The sequence below is a fragment of the Neophocaena asiaeorientalis genome, unplaced genomic scaffold, assembly GCF_003031525.2.
Source record: "Neophocaena asiaeorientalis asiaeorientalis breed wild unplaced genomic scaffold, Neophocaena_asiaeorientalis_V1.1 scaffold131, whole genome shotgun sequence".
Lineage (NCBI taxonomy): Eukaryota > Metazoa > Chordata > Mammalia > Artiodactyla > Phocoenidae > Neophocaena > Neophocaena asiaeorientalis.
In genome coordinates, this window is record NW_020173201.1 from 1,511,385 (window position 1) to 1,528,930 (window position 17,546).

General features: G+C 38.5%; 2 protein-coding genes and 1 long non-coding RNA gene across 5 annotated transcripts in view; 2 read left to right on the forward strand and 1 right to left on the reverse strand.

Moving 5' to 3' along the window:
• Positions 1 to 4,956, forward strand: part of ATAD1 (ATPase family AAA domain containing 1) — a 54,912-nt gene extending 49,956 nt beyond the window's left edge. Inside the window, exons 9-10 of the mRNA XM_024744798.1 lie at positions 1,325 to 1,458; positions 3,235 to 4,956. Coding sequence (XP_024600566.1) covers positions 1,325 to 1,458; positions 3,235 to 3,355 — 255 coding nt within the window. The 3' untranslated portion in view covers positions 3,356 to 4,956. The remainder of the gene's footprint in view (positions 1 to 1,324; positions 1,459 to 3,234) is intronic.
• A 2,879-nt stretch (positions 4,957 to 7,835) lies between these two features.
• LOC112399571 (uncharacterized) lies at positions 7,836 to 13,533 on the forward strand. Its single transcript, XR_003003252.1, has 3 exons — positions 7,836 to 8,354; positions 12,871 to 12,923; positions 13,052 to 13,533. It is a non-coding gene; the product is annotated as an uncharacterized LOC112399571 (long non-coding RNA).
• Positions 13,534 to 13,654: 121 nt separating this feature from the next.
• The window catches only part of PAPSS2 (3'-phosphoadenosine 5'-phosphosulfate synthase 2), an 80,825-nt gene continuing 76,933 nt past the window's right edge, over positions 13,655 to 17,546 (reverse strand). For all 3 annotated transcript variants that reach the window (XM_024744796.1, XM_024744794.1, XM_024744795.1), the window contains 2 exons: positions 16,361 to 16,590; positions 13,655 to 15,561 (listed from right to left, as the gene is read on the reverse strand). In XM_024744796.1, the coding sequence (XP_024600564.1) occupies positions 15,420 to 15,561; positions 16,361 to 16,590 (372 nt within the window). In that variant the 3' untranslated portion in view covers positions 13,655 to 15,419. The remainder of the gene's footprint in view (positions 15,562 to 16,360; positions 16,591 to 17,546) is intronic.

Here is a 17,546-nt window from a genome sequence, read left to right on the forward strand (position 1 = left end):
CCCACCCGTCCTTCGTTCTTTAGTGTTACTCTTGTGTTCTTCATTCCTTTTTCCCTCTTCCTCTAGTCATTTGGAAGGTACACATTCTCTTTTAGTGCTACTTAGTTCTTTACCCCAAATTAAATGATTATTATTACTATTTTTATATATTAAAGCTTAGATTTATCTATATGTAGTTTACCATTTTCCTTGCCTGTTCCACACCTACCTTCTGGGTGCAGTTTTCTTTTTATCAAAGAATATGTGATTTCTCTTTATTTAATCTCCACATTTAGGACTGAGAACACTGTCATGTGAGGTCACAGTTGCAGAGTTAACAGTAGATCCCGTGTTGTCTTACCTACAAGTCTCTTGTCCTTGTGTAGAGTTACACCAGGGTCTTCCATAAAGACAAATGGGAATTTAGTAACAAATGAAGATGGCATTTCCAGTCAACTTGGGGAAAATAAATGTTAAGACAAATGGTTAGCTATTTGGGGGAAAAAATACAGCTGGATCTTTACTGCATTGTGTTCAAACCCTGGCTCTGGCAATGGTGTGACCTTGGGCAATTTATTTAACCTCTGCAGGTTTTACTATGTTCTGTAAACGAAAATGAGAATACTTCCCTGTCAGGATTAAATGAGAATACTCCATGAAAAGTACTTAATACAGCAAATGATATATAGGAATCATTTAATACAGGGTAGTTACTATAATTAATTTTTTTCTTTCTCATTTTCTCTTCTTAAGCTACATATCAGCTTTTAACTATCCCAAGTCTGTTATGTGCCCAGGAGGATCACTTAATTGGCTTGACTGTATAAGCTTAGGTTGGGGAGCAAAACCATAGGTGCTGAATTAGTGTTGAGGTAGTAGAATATCAAAGCAGTACAGTTAAAATGAGGGTTAGAATATTTTAGTAGAATATGATTTTTGTAATATCATAATATTACAAAAATCAGGTCTCAGGACTTAATGATCCAGGCTATTTGCCAAGTATGTTGACTGTATTATAAAGAAGTGTCAAAGTGGGACCTTCCTAAGAGGCACCAAAGTCAATCCAGCAATATTCGAATGCCTATTCTTCCCCATCACTCTGTGATATATCTAGTAAGACTTATTTATGTTTTGGTCATAATGACAATTACTGAAAATTAGATGTCAAATTTTAAGCTTTTATGGTTAAAAAAAGAAAACTTCTAGAGACTGAAAATACTATCTATTGATTCTCCTCCCATGCTGTTCCAATATGCTTAACTTTCTTTAATTCTGAGAATGTTTGGATATATCTTTTGCAGTATATTTTACATTTTTTTTAAAGCATGTTTTATATTTATTTAAGGTGGATAGGCATGTGGACCTGCTGGAAGTTGCCCAGGAAACTGATGGGTTTTCAGGAAGTGACCTAAAGGAGATGTGTCGAGATGCTGCCCTCCTCTGTGTCAGGGAATATGTTAATTCTACATCAGAAGAAAGGTATGTGTATTTAGAGTTGATCTCTTAATATTTGTCAAACCCTTTAGAGCTTTTGGGATAGTTCCTTTTATTTTGCTTTATAATACCAACTCTGCTTATGGAATAAAAAGGTAGATTGGAATTTAAAATTCCCCTAACGTTATTTACTGCCTTTTTTCTGAAGGAGAATTCTGGAAATGAATTTGCAAGGGAGGGTGGTTTTGGGAAGCATCTGAAATGAAGAGCAAGAAGTAAAAGCTGAATTTCTACTGGAAATCCATGAGCTGGGTTACAGAAAGCTGACAAACTTAAGCTTACCCATCTCTACCAGGAAAACAGCTGCTCTGGTATCCCTGGATTGCTTTTGTATTTTAAATTTCTACATTATGGAAATGAGTGCCTTGTCTTCCAGAAATTTCACATTTATGGGGACATTGCTGTGGACTAGACTTCAACTTGTTAATAATGTATTTACTAAAAAAGAAGTCATTTGTCCCTACAGCAAACTTGAAACCAGTTTCAAAGTATCTTGAGCTTGAGAAACCAATCTTGTACCAGCCGTATTAGTGAACTGGAATATGGAATAATGCAGCTCTGATGAACAAAAGTCCTGTGTTTCCCATAAGGCCACTTGCCCTGAACCAGTATAACCCTGCATTTCTAAGCCCCTGTTCAAAATATCAACCTTCTAACGTGACTCTTAGCAAACCAGTGTACTTTTGGGGGCTTGTGTCGAATGAATTCTGTACCTCTTGCCCCATTGTTTCTTAGTTTCCCTTCTTCTCCTGAGGCTTTCATTCCAAGTGACCTGGATTTGCCTGTCTTATTCATGTGTTTAATTACATTGTATTGCCTAGCAAGCTTTGCCAAAAAAGGTTTCTCTTGGTATAGAAAGGTTTGCATGAAAGCTACCCTGTTAACTTGGAGCTGTGCCTGCACTGGTTCTGGACCTATCTTTAGTGTTCCCTTGGGCCCCTTCGTGGAGAGGGTCACTCCATTTATTTGTTGCCAGATTAATCCAGCTACTCTAGCACTAAAATTGGGAATACTTTTGACCTCTGTAGCCAAGAATCTATCTTCTGAAGATTTTTATTCTTGTATATGTTAAGAGGAGAAAAAAAAACCCTATGAATAAATTTTACTTAAATAAATTATTTTAATGAAAATTCTGTTTTTCTGCTGTCCTTAAAGCCCTGAAAATGTTATATTTCAATGCAAAAAGTCTGGGTAATGGACTTAGGTTATCATAACTTTTTCCCTGAATTATTTTTCCTGAGTGTTTATAAGTTACAAAGGAGATATTATATATTGGATCATATTTTTCTCCTTATTGAAGTGGGGAGGACTTAGAGTGGTTGGTTTTTATTAGTAGGAATGAATTTTATTTTGTTTATCAAAAGCTAAATGCATGCATGATAAGACTGCTACTTTTTAATTCCAGTTTTAATGGGAATAACTTTTGAATCCTTGATTAGAATTATAATCCATTCAGATCAACTTTCACACCTTTATATTCTTAGTGTGAAGTATTTGATTTTAGTTACCAAGCTATAATGTTTATAGCCAGCCATTTTAGCTTCCTACCTCTTGCTGGTAAGTGCTTTTTAAAAATCTCTTAAGACATTTATATGCATAGATTAATTCCTTGGAAGAATTCATGTGAAGCTGTAAATTGTGGTTGTCTTTGGGGTCTTGGATGGGTAAGAGACTTCATTTTTTAGTCTTGGTAAAATATTTTAGCGAGATGTATTCTAAAATTATTTGAATATTTGGTGGGTTTTTTTTTTTGCATTTTAGCCATGATGAAGATGAAATTCGACCTGTGCAACAACAGGACCTGCATCGGGCAATTGAAAAGATGAAGAAGTCAAAGGATGCAGCATTTCAGAATGTTTTAACTCACGTTTGTTTAGATTGAGAGTAAAGATAATTTGTACAGTTCAGTGTGATCCAGTTTGGTGTGCCCTCTTACCATTAGTGGAAATAGAACAGAAGGAGGAGTGTTCTTTAAACAGTGAGGGAGTTATATGTTCATGACACTGGTTTTATACTCTGAATTCTAAGTTATTGAGATATAGTTGTTATATAAATGGTATTACTACTTGTGGAAAATCATGAGGAGGAACAATTTAATTAGCCTGAGTGTGGGTGCTTGTGTTTGACCTCTTTAGCCATATGTTGCAGCCTTATAGCATCTAAGCTGGTCTTAAAGTAACAAATGATTTACTGAGTCATTAGTGAGAATTGGGGACATGGCTAAGTGCTGGTTTCTAGATGTGTGTGTGTGTGTGTGTGTGTGTGTGTGTGTGTGTGTGTGTCTGTGCGCACGCGTGTGCATGTGTGTATATTAAATGTATATATTCACACATTTTATATTGACATTCTGTAAATAGGTTTGAATACAGAAACTTTTTTTTACTCCAACTACTGAATCAAAAAGTACCAAATAGCATATCACAAAACTAAGGTTAATGGTTGTGTCTAAAAGGTACAGTGATTCAGCCATTTCTAGTTGTCACTTGTTTCAGTTGTTGTTTGTGGTTTTTTGTGTTTCTGAGGTGTTTCTGTGCAGTTGAATAGTTGGAGTTGCCGCATCAGAGACTTAGATGTGGCTCAGTCATGGTTGTCAGGGTAGTCAGACAAAAGACTTGCTCAGTGATCAGCACTGAGTGCTTGTCAGCCACTTGGGTGATCAGAACTGACTTCATCTCCTTCTGCAAGCACACTGAGTAGAGACATTTTTTTAACTGATACATGTGAAGGTGGACTGAAAGCCTTTCAAAAGAATGGCTTTGAAAAACCTCAGTGCCATTCAGTACATGTATATGACTTTCCTTTCTTCATTTAATGTAACAGTTCTGTTGTAACCATGGTTTATTAGTATTATTTTAAAATTATATGTTCTTTAATTATGGTCACATATAATTTGGTCATCAAAAATGAAATGATAGTTTAAAACAACTAGCTGTTACTAAATGTGCTAAAAATACCCATTTTGTAATTAAAATTTTTTTTCTTCGCATATTATAAATTATGCCCTACTTAGTACAGATATGCACAGCAGAATCCCCATATTGTATCTGTAGTCATTTGATGCTGTGTGCACAAAATATGACACTTTTTTTGTCCAAAATTTCATTAACCAGAATTCTGTCATAGGCACTTAAACACACAGCATGAGGAAAATGGCACAATATGACCTTGAGGTGCCTTCTGAATTTTTGTTTTTATTGTATTTCTTTGAAAATTCTCAATCTTAATTCATGAGCTACTGGATTAATTTCTTTGATATTAAGTCTCTCACTAGAACCCATTGGATAGTTTGTTCTTCATTTGTTCTTTGAATGGTGGGTGGGGTAGAGGTTCAAGTTTTGAAAAATTGTGAAGATGATTGAAAAATTCAATGCAAAACATAAGATACCAAAAATAAAATATTTCATCTCCATTTTTAATAACTATATTATACTATTATTTTATAAATATGTAATAAAGAGGTCCCTCTTAATTGAGTTTTCTCTACTTACTCCTTTGTCTTCTTCAGTTATGTAAAATTTTCTGGGGTTGTTTTGGTTTATAAAACTTGGACTGTTTTCATCTTGCTGTGTAACTTTTATAGCATACATTCTAGTATATAACCATTATTTTGTTTTAGTATGAACTTCAGTAGTCATTTAATTTTAATCTGATGGCATACTGATCAAAGATAGGAGTGACATATCTCTTCATGTCCTTTCTTTTTATCTTCTTTTAAATTCAGAATATCCAATAGTAGTAGTTAAATTTATCATAGTTTGAATCATCAAATGAAGTTAGAGAAATAAACGAAAGCCAACAACACGTGACTCATCTAGGCATCTTAATATCTTAAAGTAATTGAGGCAACTTTATGATTTTAAGGAACATTTAGTGTTATATATCCTTTGCTGTAGACATGTTTGATGTAAGCTTTTGGCATGCATTGGATTCTAGGTTCTAAGGTATTTCATTTTGGCTAACAGTGAAAAGTACTGGATCTAGAGTTAGACTGCCTGAGTTTAAATCCAGGCTCCCTATTAATTAACTGTGTATACGTGGACTAGACACGTAACTTAATGAGACTCAGTTCCTCATTTATAAAATGGAGTGACAGTGGCACTCATCTTATAGGGTGTGTAATGAGATGACGTATGTAAGGCACGTAGCATAGTGCCTTCCATAGTACTGTTCAGATGTTTGCTATCACATTATTTTATCGCTTTTACACACTGATGTACTCATCTGTTTGACCAGGCTCAATTTTTAAGTATTCTCCATGCTTAAACTATTTCCATGATCCCTAGATCTCTACTCTAGGGATTGAGATGAAATGATCACCTGTGATGTTGCTCTAAAAGCCTCATTGTTGGAAGATATCTGGTAAGTCTGATGTGTTTCAAACTATTCCTTGCCCTTTTTAAAATAGAGTTTAGAAACTCAATATTTGAATCAATTCAGTATCCCCTTTCCAATTTATCTCCTTTCTCATTCAACCCTGCACCTGCAGGGTGATGCAGAATTCACCATGTTATCAATAACTGGATTGGAGTAATCTAAATATTCTATATGACCACAATAATCTAATATTACTTAGTAGCTATAACTTGAAGGTTTGGAGTCTAGGATGTCTCAAGCTTTGAGTGTGCCTGAATAAAAATGGTAGGAATTCCGTTGGTAGGAATTTTTCTTTTTTAAACTAGAATTGTTTTATTTGTGGACAAAGGTTACAGCTTCTTCTGGATAAAGGAAATGAATTCGATGATGTATATTTTATAATTCTCTTTTTAGCTTCTCTTAAGGTCAGAATATTGAATAGAATTCTGATATGCTAAGCATATATCCTGCATGGCTAAAATCCCAGCACCAACTGGAAGCCTCAAATAAAGCCATAGAATCATTCCATTTAGAGCTGACAGAATATTTAGAGAGCCTTCATTACTGAAATTGTTATAAATTTAGTTATCAAAGATAGAGTTCCCTAATCATCTCAGAAGTTACAGCTCACGCTCTCTCTCTCTCTCTCAATTGAAGTATAGTTGATTTGCAATGTTGTGTTAGTTTCAGGTGAACAGCAAAGTGACTCAGATAGGTATGTGTATATATAAATATATATAAATCTTTTTTATATATTTATGTATTTTATATATATATAAAATCTTTTTCAGATTCTTTTCCATTATAGGTTATTATAAGATTTTGAATATAGTTCCCTGTGCTATACAGTAGGTTCAATTTTTTTTTTAACATCTTTATTGGAGTGTAATTGCTTTACAGTGGTGTGTTAGTTTCTGCTTTATAACAAAGTAAATCAGCTATAATCAATTGAAGTATAGTTGATTTGCAATGTTGTGTTAGTTTCAGGTGAACAGCAAAGTGACTCAGATAGGTATGTGTATATATAAATATATATAAATCTTTTTTATATATTTATGTATTTTATATATATATAAAATCTTTTTCAGATTCTTTTCCATTATAGGTTATTATAAGATTTTGAATATAGTTCCCTGTGCTATACAGTAGGTTCAATTTTTTTTTTAACATCTTTATTGGAGTGTAATTGCTTTACAGTGGTGTGTTAGTTTCTGCTTTATAACAAAGTAAATCAGCTATACATATACATATATCCCCATATCTCCTCCCTCTTGCGTCTCTCTCCCACCCTCCCTATCCCACCCCTCTAGGTGGTCACAAAGCACCGAGCTGATCTCCCTGTGCTATGCGGCTGCTTCCCATTAGCTGTTTTACATTTGGTAGTGTATAAGTCCATGCACTCTCTCACTTTGTCCCAGCTTACCCTTCCCCCTCCCTGTGTCCTCAAGTCCATTCTCTACATCTGTGTCTTTATTCCTGTCCTGCCCCTAGGTTCTTCATAACTTTAAAAAATTTTTTTTGATTTCATATATATGTGTTAGCGTACGGTATTTATTTTTCTCTTTCTGACTTATTTCACTCTGTATGACAGACTCTAGGTCCATCCACCTCACTACAAATAACTCAATTTCGTTTCTTTTTATGGCTGCGTAATATTCCATTACAGTAGGTTCTTGTTTATCTATTTCATATATAGTGTGTATATGTTAATCTCAAACTCCTGATTTATCCCTCCCCCCCACCCTTTCCCCTTTGGTAACTGTAAGTTTGTTTTCTTTGTCTGTGCGTGTTTCTGTTTCGTAAATAAGTTCATTTGTTTTTTAGATTCTACATAGAAGTGATATATTTGTCTTTCTCTGTCTGACTTCACTTAATATGACAATCTCTCAGTCCATCCATGTTGTCAAAAGTTACAGCTCTAGGGCTTCCCTGGTGGTGCAGTGGTTGAGAGTCTGCCTGCTGATGCAGGGGACATGGGTTCGTGCCCTGGTCCGGGAAGATCCCACATGCCGCGGAGCGGCTAGGCCCGTGAGCCCTGGCCGCTGAGCCTGCACGTCTGGAGCCTGTGCTCCGCAACAGGAGAGGCCACAACAGTGAGAGGTCCGCGTACTGCAAACTGTCCAGGTCATCATGTTCATGAAATTGTATTGAGGAAAAGATGTAAGGGTATACACATTGTTTTACTGTGCTTCACAAATAGTGCTTTTTTTTTTTTAAACAAATTGAAGGTTTGTGGCAACCCTGCATTGTCAGATGATGGTTAGCATTTTTAGCAACAAAGTATTTTTTAAGGTATGTACATTGTTTTTTTAGACATAATGCTGTTATATACTCAATAGACTACACTACAGTGTAAACGTAACTTCTATGTGTACTGGGAAACCAAAAAATTTGTGTGACTTGCTCTACTGAGAGATTTGCTTTATTGCAGTGGTCTGGAACCAAACCCACAATATCTCCAAGGTATGCCTGCATAGCACAGATGCCAAAAGCAAATGAGATCAAACCTAAAAAAAACCATTTAGCATGTGAGTAAAAATTAAACCTCCTTCGTTAACACTGGTGTGAATTTTACACTGTTAATACTAACACCGCATAAGGGTCTCATTACCAAAACACTGAACTGGGAGTATATTTTTGTGATTGTCTAATATTTACTGTTATAAATCTGTTTGAGAACAATTTTAGATAAAAGCTTGTTTCCTGTGAGATACAGTTTCCGTGAATGTTAGCGCTGCTGTGGAATGCATCAAGGACACAGGTTCGTGAATCATGACAGCTCAGTTTTAAAACTAGAGCCAAACATTGAAATAATTACCGACATGCAAGATTTGGAGCTGAGAATAGAACACAGTGGAGTATGCCTCATTGTCCTGAAGATACATAGCTTCCAGAAATTCTAAGAATGACCAAGATATTCAAACGGGATGGTAATATATCATCCAGTAAATAAAGTCCTTTGCAGACATGTCTGAGGGAGATGAGCATCGTCTCCCGGGCCACAGTCATAGCCTTGTGAAGAGTACCAGTTAGGGTTCCATCGCAGGCAATCAACTCTAGCTGACCTAAGCAATAAAGGATTTATTTGAAGGATATGAGGAGCTCTTAAGATCAGAGGGAAGCTGAAGAACTGGACTCAGGTTAGGAACGCTGAAAGCTCCAGAAGTTTAACAGGAATTGCTTAAGAATCTTGCTTTCATTCCTCTACTGGATTAAATGAACTCCAGATGTTTATCTTTAAATTGCCCCATTCAAGATTCAAAATCCTGGAAGTGTGCAAAGCCAGGTCAAAAATCACCTCCTGGAGGTTCTGGAGCTTTGAGAGCATGACCCTTCAGGAACTCCTTTGGCTTAAATGGTTTGAGAGCAAAAGTACACTTGACCCTTGAATGACACAGGTTTGAACTGCATTGGTCCACTTACCCTCAAGACTTTTTTCAGTAGTAAATACCACGGTACTACACAGTCTGTGGTTGGTTGAATCTGCAGGTTCAGAACCACGGATACAGGGAACTGTGGATACGGAGGGCCGACTATAAGTTATTCGGGGATTTTTGACTGTGAAGAGAGTCGGCACCCCTAACCCCTCCGTTGTTCAAGGGCCAACTGTATCTGGATTTGCTGGTCAACTGCAAAAGGAGAGTGGGGTTTCATCCGAAGAAAATTGGGTATTGTGGAGAATGTGGCTAGACAAGAAAGTGGTAAATGACCAGCTGGTCACACGAGGCTAGTACTGCCAAGGGCAGTATTATGACTCCGGTGGGCATGCTGGACATATGAGCAATATACATTACAGTTTGTGTGGACAGGCCTTTAGGGACTGGGCCAGTCCCATAAGCTTTACCACTTGATGATGGATTGCTACTTGGCATGCCCAACTCTGCAGCCAGGTGATCACTTTTTAACTTGTAATTTATGTTGTTACAGATAGTAGGTGTAAAACAGAACAGTGGAGACTGAAGTATAACATGGGTTTTTGTTTTATTTCCAGGAAGTACAAGCCCATTCCTCTGATAGGCAGTTAGCGTGAAGGGCTGATCATTGCCGTTTCTCTTAGAGAAGAGTTAGGCTGAGTCTGGGCTGTAGCTTTAACAAGATTGAGTAGACCAGGCTTAGCCCAACCCCTACCCTCTCAGGCAGTTGCCTTTTGATCTTGGCAGTATTTGAGCTGGGAGGGGTTTGGGTGCAGTTTCAGATGTTTGTGGTTCTTCTCTATATTCAGTTCTGACAGGGTTCTGGCATCCAGTCACCATGAGAATGCACAAGACTTTGAGCCCCTCTTCTGCTATTTTCTCTGAAAAATCCAGGGAAGAGGACTTGTCTAGCCTAGCAGTTTGTTTTTAAATGTGTTTCCAGATTTCAATCACTATTGTCTGAGTGTTGGCTGAATTCTCCACCTACCTGCAAAGTCTCTCCATCCAAGGGAGGCCTGCTCTTCCACACACTGTATCCATTCTCAGGAGTCTACCCTGGTATAAAAAAAAGTACCAAGGCTCTCTGCTCATTTCGGAAGGGCTTATTTCTGCCTAGAAGTCAGTTAATGAAAAAGTCCTTGCATCTACTGTTCTTTGCTTGTCTCCTGGAAAAGTATTATTTTTATTTTGTCTGGCCTTTTCTTGTTACTATATGGAAGTGAAAGTCTTTTGCATCCTTCTACATTCTAGCAGAAGAAATTGTGCAGGGATTTATTATAAGTCACGTAAAGTTCATTTTCAGCTTTATAACTTTCAGTCCCAGTCGTGGAACTCTATGTTGGAGAGTGCGCTAGAGAGCGCGTGCACAGTGCAGCCTTGGGCAAAATCTCTTTACTTTCGTGGGCATCTGTTCCCTTATCTGTAAATAGAAATCATAATGTGTACCTTCTGTTATTGTTTTAAGAAACATATGAAAATGCCTTGGAAACTAGCAAGTGAATATGTCTGCAGGTCATCACGTCCTTAGAGTCGTCATCTCACATTTTTGGGCTTCCATTTCCTTATCTGTGCAATAATGGAAATGCTGAAATAGACGTGCTTTTAAGTTCCCATCCCAGTTTTCACTAAACAGCACACTGATGCAACAGTGGCCGTGTTGATAGACATTTTGGGGCCTTAGCAATACTGACCTGATTATCAGGACTTCTAAACTGGGTGACTTTCTTAGCTACTGATGGGTGTCAGCCTTGGTAAATGGACTTGTTTTTGTTTTCTTTAAATTGGAGTCTTCAAGAATGGAGCCTTTTTTTTTTTTGCTGCATTGGGTCTTCGTTGCTGCGCGCAGGCTTTCTCTAGTTGCAGCGAGTGGAGGCTACTCTTCGTTGCGGTGCACAGCCTTCTCAATGTGGAGGCTTATCTTGTTGTGGAGTACGGGCTCTAGGCACACGGGCTTCAGTGGTTGCAGCACAGGGGCTCAGTAGTTGCAGAGCATGGGATTCAGTAGTTGCGGCACGTGGGCTTAATAGTTGCATCACATGGGCTCTAGAGCGCAGGCTCAGTAGTTGTGGCGCACAGGGTCAGTTGCTCTGTGGCATGTGGGATCTTCCCAGACCAGGGATTGAACCCATGTCCCCTGCATTGGCAGGTGGATTCTTAATCACTGTGCCCCCAGGGAAGTCCCTGGACTTGTTTTAATAGGCATAAGTTCTGAAACATGCCATTAGGTAAAGTCATAGACACTTCCAGGTACTTGATGTTTTTGTTTATTAAATGTGTTTCTTGGGCTCTTTTGAAGCTGTAAGCTTTTTCGTTGGTTTACTTTGAATGTCCAAAGATCTGCTACTTTATATAAATTTTTTTATAATTTGAAGATAGGATTGGGGTCCAACCTCCTTAGTGGTTGATGGAATTAATTTCTTCCATAAAGGGAGGTTCTTCTTGGTGAATACATTTATAGACGCCAGTCTTTTAACTAGTTTAAAAGGCCAGATCAATATTGGAGTTGTTTACATGGAAGTAGGCCATTATTTTTTAAACCTGTGCTGAGCTGAAGTTTACCTTTGAACTATTTATGGAAAACAGGCTTATGCAATAAATATAATCAAGATTTTTCTTTACCCATAAGTGTGTTTAATACATTACAGTATGTAAGAGCTTTCACAAACATTTTAGTAAAATAGGTGCAGAGCAGGTTTGAGTTTCTGAAACAAGCCAACCCTATATAAGAACTTTACCAAAATAAAGTATGTATTATTGCTGCCAACAATTACATGTTATGACATTTAAAAAGCTGTGCCCCTCTGTTTGTTGCTTATGTATTTGAAGGTAATAAAACTGTATTACTTTTTAAAACATTCTATAATTTAGATTTCTTACTGATTGGGACTGGTCTTTCCTGCAGTTAATCCAAATGAGGAAATCTATGGAAAAGCTAATGGCTTGGCGGGTAGGGGAGGTTACTTCCGTTACTAAAGATAAGCCATTGAAGAACTACAAGACTTACCTACGAAAGGCTTGTTTCTCAGTTTGTCAAGAGTTCTTTGCGTCATCACTCTTTCCTAGCCCCGTAAAAAAGTATTTTATTTTGTCTAGGTTTTTAATCAGACTAAAATGTCCGAGCTCATCATTGATCCATTTATTTTTAGTAATAATTTCAATAAAATTACAATATAAGCAAAAACAATAGGCACCCTTGGAGTATTAGTGAATTGCTTGTATACATCACTTTAATCATTTGGTGAATATGTATGATGAGTGGCCCAATAATAGCTAATATTGACCAAAGAATTAAATGAATGCTAGGGAGAAGAAAAAAATTAGTGGTTATTCTTTAAATATCTATATAGTTAATTCTTGATAATTTGTGCATTATTGGTAGTGGGATATACATAAATAATAGAAACCTGTATCATTCAAAATCTCAAAGGCAAAAGCTGCACTGTGTTCTCTCAAACCTTTACACATTGTTGATTGCTCTGGTGCTCATCTAATTTCCTGATTACTTACCCATCAGGAAAGTATATTCAAGATCCATGCTAGACCTAAAAGTCAGGTTAATAGGAGGAAGATGAGGAAAATACAAAGATGAACTTGCTGTTCTCAAATCACTAAGATTTGTTTCTTCTTGCAGGGAAGATGGATTGGAAAGGAATCTTGTGGCCTGATATAAATGCTGATAGATTTGTAAGTCCACCGTTATCTGAATGAATGATTTACATATGCCCTTCACACTGCCCTGCACTCCCTCAGCACTCCCTCAGCACCACTTATATCTTTATCTACTTACACATTCCCTGCTCTACTTTGTCCAGGTGCCAGCAAGTAAGGATCTGGGGAGAAAGAGGAAGCGGTAACAAGTGGCACCTTTGGGCTGGCAGTCACACCAGTTTTGTTTGGAGTGAGGACAGGAACAAAACTTTGCATGAAGCCTTCAGGACAGAAGAGAGGCAGGGACTGAAGGAGGGAAAAAGCCCCAAAGCTGCAGGCCTGTCTGAAGGCCACTGAAAGTGTGGGTGGAAACAGGTATCCTTTCTGCATACACCAGTAGCAACTGCTGAGGTGAGTGGAGGTGTGGAAGAAGCACAACTACTTCTAACCCTGCTGGTGAAATTCTATGGAGGCACTTTGAAGAAAAGGGAACAATGAGTTAGGAAAAATTTTTAAAGTTTGTCAGATCCCAGTGCACTGAAATCCTGGGGTGAGGTCCCTGAGGAACTGTAGTGCTTGGCTGAAACCATGTGTCATTCACATGGAGAGCACAGTTTAAAAGATGACAGGAACAAGGGTAAACAAACAGCCTCTTAATTATGGTCTGAAAGACAGCTGCTGTTTCTCTCCAGTTATACCAAGTCACAAGGGCTTCAACCAACAGATGTCAATGCACACTTGATACGAGATGCAGAAAAGACTCAGCCTTAATTTTGAGAAATTTATTAAAATAAGGACAAGCATCAGTTGTACATAGAAATAATCATTTGCACTAAGTGGTACTCAAGCAGAAGAGCAGTTTTAAATATATTAAAAAAATCACAAAATACATTGGTTAAGGCACCTACATCTTGTCTCATGTTTTCAATAAATATGCTGTTTTTTAAAAAGGCAGTAGTGAGGACCTCTGATTAAATGAATATAGGCACTGTGCTATTAAAGATAGTCAGTCATACTTTGCTGTGGCCACTGTGATTTATTCTCAAAAGAACTTTCATTAGCTTGGTTTAGCATTTAAAAAAAACAGTATGAAAAAAATCACAGTTTTCTCTTTCCAGTCTTAAGTCTCTTCCAGAGAGACCTATGTACAAAAGGTACTATTTCTTCATATATTCCTTAGTAACAAGGAATTATGCAGAAGGTGCAAGAGTGCCTCCCAGAAGGTAAAGCCATCAGAGGTTGAATGTTTCAGAACAGCATGCGTCTTTGGGAAATTATTTTTTTCAACTGCAATAAAATCAGCTGGGTTTAGAAAACTCCGGACCTTACAGCATCCAAGAAGTGCCCACTGTTCAAAGAGTTCAGGGAGTGCCCTCTGTTCAAGGAGTTTTGTTAAGCAGTTGAGGGAAACCAGGTCCAGCTCCTGTGTTGTACAGGGTAGACAAGGCACCAGCCTGGGAGTCGAGTGGCCTGGGTGCGCGTTCAGTGCCACCAGTACTTCCACAACGCCGACTTGGCACTTTCGTTACTTCATGAAGCCTGTGCTTGTGCACCGTCTTAGTTTGATCACCTGTAAGATGAAAAGTTTGGAGCTTCCTGCGTTTTTGTCCGGTTCCAGCAGCTCGCTAGTCTGATGGTCTGAATTGTTTTTGGTCACAGCTGATGCCGCTGCAGGTAATAGGCGCAGCCTCTCCATAGACACAATGACCACAGCAAAGAGGAGAAAAATTAAATGTCCACAACATTGCCAGATTGTTTGAGGCCTGGGTGCAAATCTTTTCATCAAAGCCCTGTATGCTATTTAATTAAAAGACCGTTTAACTGGAGTTACATTATTCACAGAAAACTATTAAGACTTCTTTTCTTATTAGATAATATAACTTCCGTGGCAGAACTAGGTTGCATGGATCTCTGAGATTAACTTCACATTTTCACACATTTGGTTTCTCCAGTCAGGTCATAGTTCAGCACCTAAGATACTGGGCAGTAAGGCTGGATACGGGCACGAGGGAAATACTAGCAAGAATCTTGACATGAGCCACTCCTCATTTGGGGTGAGATTTTCTTGTTTTTTTTTTTTTTTGTCAGCTGTATAGAAGGGGCTGCCCATCTCATTTCCTTTACTACTGGTACATAACATGGGAGAATGCAGGTTGGCAAGACTTAAGCTGGGAGACATGCTTTACTTTTTGGCAAGTAAACTAGACACATGGTCAAAGCTTTACGAAATCTGGGACCTACTGCTCAGATGCAGTAGAAAATACAACTAATTTCATTCTGAAATAATAATATTGCTTTTACCTGCTAAGGTTTGGTCTTCAGTTTTACTTTATATATATATACACACACACACGTGTGTGTGTGTATATATATATGTTGACTTTAAATTATAGACAACATTTTTACCTCATTATAAAACATTAACTTTAAAGTCAATCATTGAGAAGCAGTTGGATACAAAGCATCTAATCACAAAAATAGAAAAAGAAATCACAGAGCACTTCAGAAAGAAACTCTGGTGCTGAAGGGCATTTAGTTGTTCTTCTCCAGGGACCTGTAATAATCTGTCAGGACTTTCCATGCTTTGGGGGCCATGAAGCCATCTGGGGGATTCTCTCCTTCCCGGGCCAGCTTCCTCATACGAGTTCCTGAGATGAAGTCAAACTCATTGTGCCTGTCAGAGGGTGGCAACAAAGAACTCAGCATACGTAAATAACATCTACCTTAAAGATCCCAGGAGTAGGATGGGTTCTGAGACCACATTTTTTCTTTCTGTAAAATGCTGCATCTTCTAAAATAAGCAATTCACTAAGTCTTCAGTAAAGGAACTGGCAGAAGAAAGGGAAATCGTGGCAGCTACCCATTCAATACTGTGTACCTACTCAGTTCATGGAAGGCGTCTTCTATTAGCTCTGCCTACTTGTGTGAGCTCTGAGCGTGGTGCGTGCTCTATAAATGCTCATTGAAATCTTTTTCTGTGTTTACTTCCTTTCACATAATGTGCCAGGCACTCAGTGCATGCTCAAGGAATGTATGTTAAAAAAGAAATATTTATGGACCATCTACTATATGCAAGGGGTTGTGCTACAACTTTAGGGGGCACGAAATGTGCAAGACCAGGTCTTAGCTTTCAAGGGACTCTCATTCCAATCAGGAGCATGTGGAGATGTACTGGGGAGCTTTCCAAAATTTTGCCTCATCATTCCAGCTGTACAGATGTTGATTTAAAGAATTTTCCTCTGGGGCTTCCCTGGTGGTGCAGTGGTTGAGAGTCTGCCTGCCAATGCAGGGGACGTGGGTTCATGCCCCAGTCTGGGAAGATCCCACATGCCGCGGAGCAGCTGGGCCCATGAGCCATGGCCGCTGAGCCTACACGTCCAGAGCCTGTGCTCCGCAACGGGAGAGGCCACAACAGTGAGAGGCCCGCGTAACGCAAAAAAATTAAAAATAAGAATTTTCCTCTGAAAACCTACCTTGCTGGATCATAGAAGTCCATGGCTTTTTTGGCTTTGTTGTAGGCAGCCACTCGGAATGGAATGATTTCCACAGAGGTGAGGCCAGGGGCCATGGTCAAGACCTTGGCCCCATGAGTAGGTTCATACAGGTCTTTCTTGGTCTCAGGGTGGGGCATTCCTGCAGGGTCCCGGCCCACAATGTAGAAATTGGCCCCTGCAACCATCCGGGACCTGCAGTGCCATTGGACCTAGGAAACATCACATAAAGGACATGCTGGTCATCACTGGCCAATCCTGGGTGGGGTCCCTGTTTATGGAGACACCCCTTTATTCTGCTTTAAAAGTAATTCAGCGATGTGGGTCAACTAATAATTGCAAGGAAATCAGTGAGGTGTCCAAGACTCCTGCTCTTGTCATCTTTTTGGTTATATTGGGTAGGATATAGGAGCTTTAAAGGTAAGAATCCTCCCTCTTAGACCATGAATTTATATTTCCTAATCTCTCCAGACTAACAGACCAGTGACACTCAGATCTTACTGTTCCACAGAACTATGTGGATTTTACTTTCCAGTTCCTCCCTATTCAAAATAAATCACAGTTTAAGGGAAATTACAAACTCCAATATCTCTTACCATCTGACTGTCAGTAATGAGCAAATTAACCTTCATACGCAGACACTGATTCCATTTCGACACAGCATTGGGATTTCAAAATAAGTTGCCCTCTTTAGAGCTCAGATAGAAATATAAAGGATGGGGAAGAGAGCCAGGGGCCTGGAACTTTGATCTGGTTGAAGAGAATTAATTCATTAAACTCAGTTTGGAGCATTCCAAAGGGCTGAGACCTTTTCAGTTCATCATAGTTCCTGTAAACTTGTTGAAATCCACTACACTGGTGGTGCAGTGGGACAAAGAAAGTCTCTGTTTGATAGGCTCAGTGTGTTATGATGAAAGGGAGACATTAAGGTTTTAAAGACGTCTTCTCCCTTCTAATATAGCTCACCGAGCATGGTGAATCACTTAAGAGTAACTGGAGCTGCTGAAATACTGGGCTAGATACATCTTGCCCTGTAACCCAGGTAAGCTGTATTAAACACCTCGTTCACATACCAACTTCCACAGTCTCAAAGGCAGTGTATGACAGGTTTGATTTGGTGTTTCTAGCATTTTCACAAATACTATATGGAAACATAATTAAGTTGGAT